The 11,976-nt window shown below is 41.9% G+C and overlaps 1 protein-coding gene across 1 annotated transcript; it reads left to right on the top strand.

The window, feature by feature from the left end:
• The first annotated feature begins 7,004 nt into the window (after positions 1-7,004).
• On the top strand, positions 7,005-10,191 carry GJD2 (gap junction protein delta 2). Its single transcript, XM_072622374.1, has 2 exons — positions 7,005-7,590; positions 8,566-10,191. Exons 1-2 carry the CDS (start codon positions 7,520-7,522, stop codon positions 9,461-9,463), a joined length of 969 nt encoding a protein of 322 aa, XP_072478475.1. The 5' UTR covers positions 7,005-7,519; the 3' UTR covers positions 9,464-10,191.
• Positions 10,192-11,976: the final 1,785 nt, after the last annotated feature.

The raw sequence follows: 11,976 nt of genomic DNA, 5'->3' as shown, positions 1-11,976 counted from the left end.
CTCCACATACATGGGTATCTGCATGTGTTGTCTTTTAAAGAGTCGCATACATTTTTGACTAATACAGAAAGTAGAGCAAGGGATGCAATTTTTCTCTCTCACAGCAACATACAAATTATACTTTAAAAAGCTTTAAAAGTACCTAGGAATTTAAAACTGAAATTTTCTCCAACGGTTTCTAAGGTCCTTTTCTACCTTTCTGGTCCTCCTCCACCTTAGTTCACTCCTCAGTCCAGTTGTGATGCTCCGTTTTTATTATTGTTCACTCCTGACTGTACATTTGCACTAGTGGACCACCATGTCTCTCCCTCTTCAATTCTGGCTCCCAGTTTCTGTGGTTTCCTTTAAGATTCAGCTCAAGTTCTACCTTTTGCAGTAGCTTTTTCTGGTAACCCAGTAATGCACCAGTCCTCTTCCTCTGAGATTACCTTTCATTTGTAATATATGTATGTGCATATATGTATGTGTATATATATATAGACATATAAAAACACATGTATATCTATACACACATATATGTATGTATATGTATGTGTACACACATCGCTGTGTATATGTGTATGTATGTATGTGTACATACATGTAAATGTGTGTACATGTGTGTGTGCATGTGTGTATAGTGTCAGGTCCAAAGTCTAGACAGTCAGGGAATAGGAGACAAGCAGTAGTAAAGGGAAGAAGCCAGTAGAACTGAGAGCACACGTGATTAGGGAAGAACATAGAGAACCAACTCTGCAAACCCTCTCAGCCCCAGAGCTTTGATATATGGGCTCTTTGAGGCAGGAGTCAATCTCAGAATGTATTTGGGAACCCTGGGATGAAAGGAACAAGTAGAAAGAAGGAAGTGAAAGCTTTTTGAGGACCCACCCTGATAACCTGGACTGGTGGGGTTAGTGTGAGCATCACAGATATGGGAGCAACATAGAACCTAAAACAAACTTGGGATTCTTTCACCTTTTTTTGCTATTGAACAGTCCTTCATACAGTATATATTTGCCCTAGACAAGAGTCTTGGCTTTCTCATTTCTTGATAGGGACCACAATCAACCAACCAACATACACATATATACATAGACACATGCATATACATATACATGTACATACATGGTGCTTTCATAGATTAGTATCCTGGTTAGCTACCTGCTTTTTGTGTGAAATGGTGATGTGTAAAAAATCTGAACAGCAATTGCAATGTTCATTCCTAAAGGAAGATGAAAGTGAAATGTAGATTCAGACCTGGAAGGTTCCTCAGAGATCATTTAGTCCAACTGTCTCATTTTGCAGGTGAGGAAAATGAGAGATTGCATGCCCAAAGTCACACAGATAGTAAGTAGCTGAGCTAGAGAATGTAAGCCCAGGTCTTCATTCCAAATCCAATGCCATTTCCACTAGACAATTTACCCAAGAAAATCATTCTGCAAAAAGAAACATTTGCTTGTGGAAACAAGTATCATCTTCATATGCTCTCTATGATAATACCATTTTCTTTTTAATATCACAGGACAAGTTTGCCCCTTTTGAGGAGGCAATTTGCTGGTTTCATTAGGAAACAGACTTATGTAGGCCACAGCAGAGGATAAATCTTGCTTAATCCTGGCTGTTTATGAATGAAATGTGGATAACTTGAGCACAGGGGCCAGTCCCAAATAACACACAGTCCCAAGTCACATAAACCCAGGGAGGCTGCAAACACTGACTTTTCACAGGGACAGTTGTATCCAGAGGAAATTTCAGCTTTTAGAAATTGCTTCTCATTTGTGTTCCAACCCAACACTCACTATCCAAGATAATGTTCTGGTTAGTTCAAGGATTAACCTAACCAAAGGCATATAAACTTAGATGACTTTAGAAGCAGAGAATAAGGAATGTAGTGTTAGAGAGCAGCCTCCTGATTGAACATCCCTGGCCCGGTGCATTCTTGAGTTAGAAACTGGAAATTTTAGTAGAAAAGTAGTATTTTTGTCACTATTACAGCTTAAAGGAAGGCTTCAGAAAAAGGAAGGCAGACTTGGGAAATGAACACCTGGTTAAGGAGATGGTCTTTGAGAATGGGATTTGAATTTCTAGACCATGGATTATATTTTAATAAGATGGTGGGCTCCTGACCAGGGATGGAGTAACCTAACAGAGGCTATTATGAATATATTTTCCTGAAGTCTTGAAAATCTAAACAGAAAGACTTTATACTGGAAAAACTGTTTACATTTATCTACCACACAAGGTATCATAGAGTAAGTAAAATATGGGAAGCATTTTTCCCCACAAAAAAAGACAAGATTGACAAGAGAGACATTGAAAAGATCATAGGAGGCAAGAGAGTGTATATGCTATGTTGAAAAGAGATAAGGTAAGCAAAAAGGGGCAGGAAAGTTAGAATGGCATTGTATACTCTGAAGTAATGTCAAGGCTTCCAATGGCTTATGTGGTCAGCCATTGGTTATGCCTCACTATCAATATGTGATCAGCCCATCTTTTGTTATCACGTATTTTTTTGATTGTACATGTTGCAACATTTCTTCTGTATGCTTGTTTTTCATAATATGCTATAGCCAGCTCACAACTCCCATTTGCCTTTCCACTGCTCTTTGGGTGATCTTAGCTTCGATTCTTTGGAGACTGTAGTGTTCAATAACTCACAGCTATATGGCAATACCAGAAGAATATTGGTGTTAAAATGATGTCTTTGTTTTGGATAGAATCAAGGCATTAGTAAGAGAACATGACAATTTTCCAAAGACCTGCTCTGCTCCTGTTCAATCCTGGACTTAGCTCATTGTCTATTTGAAGTGTCTGTCCAAGATAGGTATACTAATGGACAAACTCCAAAGCTTGCCAATCTAACTACATAGCAGACTAAGATACTGCAGTATGAGCAGAGTTTTAAACTGAAGATGAGAATGACCATTACATTGTTGTGAAGAGTCCTAAACTTAAGACCTGGCTTCAAATCCTCCTATAGACTCTTATTAGCTCTATGACTTTCAGCAAACTATTTAACCTCTCTGGACTTCAGATTCCTACTCTACAAAATGAAGAAGTTGGACCTGTACTACTGAGGTGTTTTTCTATTCTAAATTTTGTTGAGGTGCTTTTCTATACTAAATTCATTATCCTAGGAAGGACAAGGAAGGACATAGACCACAGTTGCCATAGAACACTATAAATTAATATCTTTGCAAACTTTATGTGTGGTGGGATACAAATTGTTGGCTTATGTAAACACAGTTGACTTCATGTCATATCAGATGAGTGGTCTTGGAAACTAAAATTCTCTGCATGTATAAATAGAGATATATATCTTTTTAATAGTCTATGGGAAGTAATCGATAGAGAGCTAGTCTTGAAATCAGGATGAGTTGAGTTCCTGTCCTTTTTCTGACATATACCTTTTGTGGGATCATGGAGAAGTTAGTCTATCTCAGCCCCTAGGATGATAAGTTACAGATGAGTATCTGATTTATATCAAGGGAGGGAGTTTCTACATTGAGAAGATTCCCTGATGAAACCACAAACTGAGACAAAATGAATGTTCTTAGGACCACATTCAAATACATGAAATGATAACTACATATATTTATATAATGATCAATGTATCATGCATTACATTCTAACACTCTCAGTCACAACCAGATAAAAATATTACCACTACTTTTACTTCAGGTTATCCTTGATTTATTTTTCTTTACCTTTTTTTACCTACTTGTTCCCATTTACTGAAATCCCTTTCATCAAAACATACTCCAAACAGGAGAACCAGAGAACAGGGATAAAATGGGAAAAGAGAATGTTGGAGAATCTTTCTAGGAGTCTTAGTTGAAGAAGCACAAGAATCACAACATTGTAGAATTGGAAGGAACCCTGGCAGCAATCCCACTATCACATACCCAACAAATGTTCACTGAACAAAGCTTTACTGAAGACTTCCAGTGAAGGCAAAACCAATGAGACAACCTGTTCCAATTTTGAACAGCTTTAATTGTGGAGAAATTTTTCCTGACATCAACCCTAAATTTGCTTCTATGAAATTTCTGTGAAATTGTCCTTGATTCTAATCTCTGGGTCCATATAATTCTTCTTCCACATGACAGTCCTTCAAATGCATGAAATCAGCTATTATGTTCTCTACCTCACCCTCCTCCACCTCCAAATCTTCCTTTATCCAGGGTAAATACATTGCATTCCTCTGATTGATTCTTACGTTACCTACACTCCAAGCCTTCCAGCACCCTGGTTGTCCTTCTCTAAGGGCTCTCCAACTTACCAATATCTTTACTAAACAGTTGCATCCAGAGCTAATTGAACGCAATACTCATCTGTGGTTTGACCAGCAAGAATATAGAGGAACTGTTCAGAGCTAGTGTGGTACAGTGGAAAGGACAGGGAATCACAGAGTTAGTGAGCCTGAATGTGAATCTTGGCTCCATTGCCTGTGTGACCAGTCACTTTGACTTTCTGGGACTTGATTTCCTTATTCTTGAAATAATAGGGTTGGACTTGATAACCTCTAAGGTACCTTCCAACTTTAAATTGATGGCGCTATGATCTCCTCATTACTAGAGGCTACGCCTCTTTTAATGTAACCCAAGATTACATAAGCTCTTTTGGTTGCCATATTACACTATTCACACATATAGAGCTTGTGGTCCACCAAAATCCCCAGGTCTTTTTTTAGGCAAATTGCTATCTTGGAATGTTTCTCCCACGCTAAACTTCTGATTTATTTGAATTCAAGAATGAATCATTGTATTTGTCCCTATTGAATTTCATCTGATTATATTTAAACCACTCCTCTAGCCTATGAAGGTCTTTCTGAGTCTTAATTTTTCTTTGTAATATTACCAACTTTGTGTTAGCTGCATATTCAATAAATATGCTATCTCTGCCTTTAATTAATGATAAAAACGTTGTTAAATAGCACAAAACCAAACACAGATTCCCGAGACACTTCCCTGGACACCTTCTACTAAGCTGATCCAACTATTAGCCATTAATCTTTGAATGCGGCCAATCAACGAGTCTCTGATTCATATAACTGAATTATCATGTGATCATATATCTCCATTTTCCTACAATAGAATGGGACATTTTTTAAAATGCTTTGTAAAAAATCCACATAAACTATATTTGCAGCATTCTCCTGAGTTAATACTTTAGTAATCCTGTCAAAAGTGGAAATAAGGTTAGTCTGACATGATCTGTTTTTGACGAAGTCATTCTAGCTCTTTGCAGTCATTATTTCCTCTTCACCAACACATTTGATGCCTTAAAGTGAGAATCAAAACACATCAAGTCCTTCAACAGTCATCAGGAGCAGGGTTTTATTAAAGCCCCATTTTGTCAGAGACAAAAGAAGTAAAAGATCAGTGAAGGATATCCACTCTAACTTCATAATCATCACTTGATGTTTCATTTACATCTTCCCTATTCTAGTTCTACTTTATTTTCTTGTGTGAACTGCTGTGAAAGTGCTCTTACGTTATCAAATATTAAACAACAATAGTAGCTAACTCTGGGGAGAACAGAAAAAATGAAGCTCCCTAGGTTTTGAAATGATTTTTCCTTTTGCCTGAAGTCATGTACAAATAAAACCTTTTTCTATACTGAGTCTATGCTTCAGAATTGTCATTATCTCAAAAGTCTGAGATTGTTACCTAAAACAAAGTTCAGGGTCTGCTGCAACTAAAAGACTCGTAATTCTTTCTTCTCTGTGTGGTTTAAGCCACACATGTATGTGATCTCCCATATAGATGGAAACAATTCTGAGAGCATTATGCTTCTAAGAAGAAATGCTGACACATTCACAAGGCTTCTTTTAAGAGTAGGAACACCAAGCATTTTCTTTTCTTATGCTGGTGGAAAATACTCCAAAACTTTGAAAACTATCAATATCTTCAAATGTCTAGCCTTAAGCTAACGAGCATCCTGGTGTGAAAGAATTCCTAGCCGCTAATTGAACATTTTACAGAGGCAGATCTGGCAACCCAAAGCAAATAGGGGCTCAGAAATTAAGCTGGGCTTATTTGGGAAGGCAGTGGGTGTGCAAAAAGAGAAAGAAGCAAGTAGGAGTGATGCTATATGTCCGGTTTAGACAAAGTTTGTGCCTATCCTTGTCCAAATTAGGAGGGTGGTTATGCACAATCTGTCAGAAGTGGTTCTGTTCCTTAGCTCTCCTATTAACATAAATAAGGGGGCGTCCACATACAATCACTGCACTGTACATACGTTAGTACCCATTCAGATAGACATATGCATATACATAAGTGGACACATACTTCTCTCGCCATAGACATACACACAGGCCCGTTCACAGCTACGTTCACTGTCCCCCTAAGGGTATTCGCACCTATGTCGCCAAATCTCCACAGGCCCACGGAGCCCCTTATTTCCAGCCCTGTTCACAGACAGCGATTACCTGCATCCTTGCTAGAGCTTTTAAATCAGCCCCATTCGTGCGTCTTTCGAGGGGAAATCCCAACTCTGAGCCCCCTGTGCGTACACTAGATGAAAGGAGAAAAATGGGGCTGAATACTAATGAATGGTTGAGAAGAAAAGACACAGTTGCCCTCATCCCTTCACTCATGGCCCCAAGCTCCTCACCTCCCATTCCCATCTTCTCCCTGGCTACAGGCGTAGTCTGGCGGGCAGGTGAGCTCCCGGTGCTACCTGGGCGGGCAGGGAGGGAATGCTTTGAGCCGCTTAGCGAGGAGGAAGCTGCAGTTGGCCAGTTAGGGAAGCTGAGATGGTTCCTCCCTACTCCCTGCCCCCTCCCCCCTCGCTCAATTGGGACACCCAAGACTCAGCCTCCTCCCTCTCTCCCACCCTTCTCCTGCCTTTCCACAAGTCCCCAGCCCCTCGGGCTTGGGAGCGCAGCTACAACACGCCGGCGCTCACTCCCCTCCACCAACCTGGAGTGACGCAAGCAGAGACTACTTAAGGGAGGATTAGAGGCGGCAAGACGCGGATTCCCAGTCTGCTCCCTCTGTGCATTCAGGGTCGCGATCCCGGCCCGGCCTCGGAGGCGGGAAGTAAGGCACCAGCCTGCACTGTTTGAGGCTGCAAGACAAGGGTCGGGCTGCCCTGGGACACAGAGACAAGGCAGGGACCTTGGTTCCCCCCCAACCCACCCGACTGGGAAACAGGAGCAAGAGATCTCTTTCCAGCTAGCAGCAGCCTAGTGACCAGTACATTCTCCCAGTCGCCCCCACCCCCTGCCTGGACGAAGCCACACAGGGAATCTTCCCCAGGCTGGACAGCAACTGACCGGTTGGTGCCCTAGTCCCTGGACAGCACCAGCTGCTACCCCATTTCTCTGGACTCGCTTGGATTTCCCCCCTCTCTTTTAAGTGAAAAAAAGAAAAAGAAAAAAGGGAGGGAGGGGGAAGAGTAGTGGATTAGGTTTATTTTGCTCTTATTTTTGGTCTTTAGCCCCCGTTGTCGGGTGGTGACTGGGGAGGGGGCCAGGAGCAGGGACGTGCCCAGCGCTGCCCAGTCTTTGTCTGCTGCCTCCGAATGCACAGCGATGGGGGAATGGACCATCTTAGAGAGGCTGCTGGAAGCCGCCGTACAGCAACATTCCACTATGATTGGGAGGTAAGGGAGCCAAGCCGCGCTGGACCAGAGCCTCACAGCGTCCACCCCTTCCCATGGCCCCCTTTCCTCACCGATTCGAGTCCTCTTTCGCGCCCCTTCCCCTCCCCCGTCTTTCCCTCCCTCTTGCCTGGGCCCATGGGTTCTGGATATGGCGGGACCATCCCAAGCCCAGAACTGCCCCTCTCTCTTCCAGTTATTTCCTTCTCTCCCCGGGATCTTCCTGAAAGTTGATCTCTTGCTGGGAGGCCCCTTCCATGGGGTAACTCTTCCCCCATCAGAACCGGAACTCTGGGCACAGGTTGTTGGGTCCCCTAGTGCTCCGAGTCAGAGCTGATCTCCCTTCTGTTTCCTAAATAGAAGCTGGAAGGGAGTATGGTGTTTGGAGAGAGAAGGGCGAAGAGGGAGATGGAGTCATCCTTTGAGGCTGAAGCTTCTTTCCTCGATTTATTCAAGAAAGCTTATAGTGTGAGAAACACACACATACACCAGGATTATTTTTGTGTGTTTATACATATAAATAGACTATTTTAAATATAACATTAGGGATAATATTTACATAGAGAATGAACATTTATGGAGTCCATTCACACGATACATATCCCTAGTTTGCATTTGATGTAATTGTGTGTCTATGCCATATACATAATGAATATATATGTATTATGTAGAGATGCATTATGTATAGATGTATCTGAATCTCTTGCATATACACACGTCTCCAAAATATTTGCGTATATACTCGGGACCTCTGAAACGGAGGTGTACAAATCCCAGATGGTCAGAAAGCTGAAAGCATAATTGCTCTCAGATTCTTAGTTCAGGACCACTGAATGGTGGACAGCTCCTCAGCCAAAGCACCAGGGAAACACCAGGGATGGGATGGGAGGAGCAGGGGATCCCTAAGCCAGCAGCAGGCCACTGAGTGACTCTCAGCCCATGACATTCTTTCTTTCTCCCTCCCTACTTCCCTCCCAGGATCCTGCTGACAGTGGTGGTGATCTTCCGGATCCTCATCGTGGCCATAGTGGGTGAGACTGTGTATGATGATGAGCAGACCATGTTTGTGTGCAATACCCTGCAGCCAGGCTGCAACCAAGCCTGCTATGACCGAGCCTTCCCCATCTCTCATATCCGCTACTGGGTCTTCCAGATCATCATGGTGTGCACCCCTAGCCTCTGCTTCATCACTTACTCAGTGCATCAGTCTGCCAAACAGAGGGAACGCCGTTACTCTACTGTCTTCCTCGCCCTGGACAGGGACCCTCCTGAATCGATTGGGGGTCCTGGAGGGGCTGGGGGTGGGGGCAGTGGTGGGGGAAAGCGAGAAGACAATAAGAAGCTTCAAAATGCCATTGTAAATGGAGTACTACAGAACACAGAGAATACTAGCAAGGAGAACGAGCCAGACTGTCTAGAGGTGAAGGAGTTGGCCCCACACCCATCAGGGTTGCGCACAGCAGCACGCTCCAAGCTCCGTCGGCAAGAGGGCATCTCCCGCTTCTACATCATCCAGGTGGTTTTCCGTAATGCCCTAGAAATTGGGTTCCTGGTAGGCCAATACTTCCTTTATGGCTTCAGTGTCCCTGGACTGTATGAATGTGACCGCTACCCCTGTATCAAGGAGGTAGAGTGCTATGTTTCCCGGCCCACAGAGAAGACAGTCTTCCTCGTATTCATGTTTGCTGTGAGTGGCATCTGTGTTGTCCTCAATCTGGCTGAACTCAACCACCTGGGCTGGCGCAAGATTAAGCTGGCTGTGCGTGGTGCACAGGCCAAGAGGAAGTCTGTCTATGAGATCCGCAACAAGGACCTGCCTCGGGTCAGTGTTCCCAATTTTGGCAGGACTCAATCAAGTGACTCTGCCTATGTGTGAAAGGATAGATGGGGTGGGGAGGACTTGGGGAGATAGCAAGTAGCTTCACTCTCTCCATCCAAAAGTGGGATAGGGCTGCTTGCAGAGAAACTTTTAGACCATGGCCTCAAGAAGGGGAAAAGAACTCCAATCCAGTAGAAACACGGGCAAATGATACACCATTGACTCTATAGAGTCAGCTGGGTAAAGAAAAGGCTTCATGTGGAAATGGGCCCTCTTTACCCCATGGGTTGGTATGACCTGACTAGAAACGGACACAAAAGGTTACTGGTTAGGATCACATTGAGCTTTGGCTGAGCCCGGGACATTGGTGAATGGTGGGAGTGAAATACTTTCTTGGTATAAAAATTGTGATCAACCTCCTCAGTTTATCCCCTCTTCCTGGAAAACAGGACAGGCATCTCTAAAGTGCTCCTCTTCTCCACCAGCAAGCCCCTCCCCAACACCCTGGGACAGCTTGCCAGCTTTTTCTATGTATGACCTTACAGCATACCTATTATGGCTTTCTTACCAGTCAACTAGAGGGAATTGTTTGGGGTGTGCTGTTAGGACTGGCTATTGAAGAGGTTTGCATTTGAGCCCAGACTGATTGGTCCTTACTTATGATGAATACCTGTAGAATGTCTCAGATTTCCAATTTTCTAACTCAAACTGCACTGGTGCTGTTTATTAGGGGAAAGGGGTGGGTGGGAAGGGTATTGTAATATGCAAATACAAAAATACTTATATGAGGGTTGCTGCACTGTTTGGAATTGAATCATGAGCCGAGGACATCCCTTCTGCCTAGCTCATGAAGTTTTGAGAGTGTCCTTTTTTTTTTTTTTTTTAAATTTTGGAAGTCTATCAGAGCCACAGAGTTTGTACCTTGGTGTATCTCACTTCTTGTTTTCTAATGTAGTTCTCTTGCACAGCACTACAGCGCTTGATTTTTGCCATGTTTTGGATTTGCCTGTGTGCTCACACCAGAGACCTTAATCATCCCATGTGAATTCTGGATTTATCAACTTTGTCAATTCTTTACACACACACACACACACACACACACACACACACACACACACACACACGCACACCCCTAGCACTGGCCTAAGTAACCTGGAACTAAATACTATCCAGTTAACTGACATGTATTTATTGATATTTATTTGAGACATATACCAAAGGTTCAAAAGTTATTGCTTTGGACTGTGAATAAATGTTACCTTCTCTCTGCTCTTATTAATTTAAGTGCCATATAATAACCTTGAATATTTCACTATGTATTTAATCAAAGAGTTGGCCAGGGGTACCATTTGGAGTAATATGTTTTTATGAAACCCTTTGTTTCCTTTACATTATGACCCTTGATTTAGCTATGACAATGGTGTAACATACAACAGTGATCCATCTCAAATAAAGGACTTGCCTTTTTTTTGTAAAAATAGAACTTTCTGAGCTTTCTTTCTCCTTGGCTGGGGCCTCTTTTTTTTTATAGAAATCTTGAAACTGTTATATTTAGCAGAGAACTGGGAAGAGAGGACAGTTTAATCAACTTTATTTGATGGTGACCTCAAATCCCAAACAATCACTCAAGCATGAGAAATATTTTGGAGACCAGTGTATTTTGTGACATTGGGGGTAAGGGTTAGCAGTGAGGTCTTATAATTGTGAGACACCTCATGTTTAATTTCTCATTTTGTTTTTCCCTCTGCATGCTCTCTGGGGGACAAAACATTGACAAAACTTCTCTTAACATATGTGCCAGTAACATATCATGAGTCAGTCATTAGGAACTGGTTCAAGGAGTTGAATTGTCTCTGTTTCCACCACTTTAACCCTGCTATAACAGACCTGTGGAGAAGACATGGTAGACCTCAAGATTTTTTCTTCCAAGCCCCACATTCCCAACTTCACTCTTTCCTGGAAAACAAAGAAAACTTCATCTGCCTTTTAATCCATTATTTTATGTTAGGATATTTCAGAAGGGAATGTTTCTTTGCTGTCTGAAAATATCCCACATTTTAGAGCTTTCCATTCTTCACTAGTGTGTGATATCAGGTTCAGTGGACTTGGCAGGGTATTGAAAAAAGTTTTCTGATTCAAAGTTAAAAAACTTGGTTTGAGTCTTAGCTCTTCAATTCATTGGTCAAGTCACAACTTCTTTGGGCCTGTGTGTGTATATACATATATATATACATATATAATATATGTATATACATATATATGCATATATACATACATATATATTTGTGTGTAATACTCTGAAATTTGTGTATATATATACAATATATACATATAGACACATGCACATACATGTACACATACATACATATATATAATAGATGTATTACCCAATTCCCAGAATTCTTATGAGTATCAAATCAGATAATGTATATACAATCCCTTTGCAATTATAGAGTGCTAAAAATTTGTGAGCTGTTATTAGGATTTATTTAAAATTTGGTTTGGTCATTCATTGCAAAGCTCCCATGGAATTTCTTAGATGATTTTTATATAAATACAGAAGAATCTTA

This window comes from Notamacropus eugenii, chromosome 7, assembly GCF_028372415.1.
Source record: "Notamacropus eugenii isolate mMacEug1 chromosome 7, mMacEug1.pri_v2, whole genome shotgun sequence".
NCBI classification, from domain to species: domain Eukaryota; kingdom Metazoa; phylum Chordata; class Mammalia; order Diprotodontia; family Macropodidae; genus Notamacropus; species Notamacropus eugenii.
The sequence above is the reverse complement of the archived record's forward strand: the minus strand, read 5'-3'. Positions and strand labels throughout refer to the sequence as shown.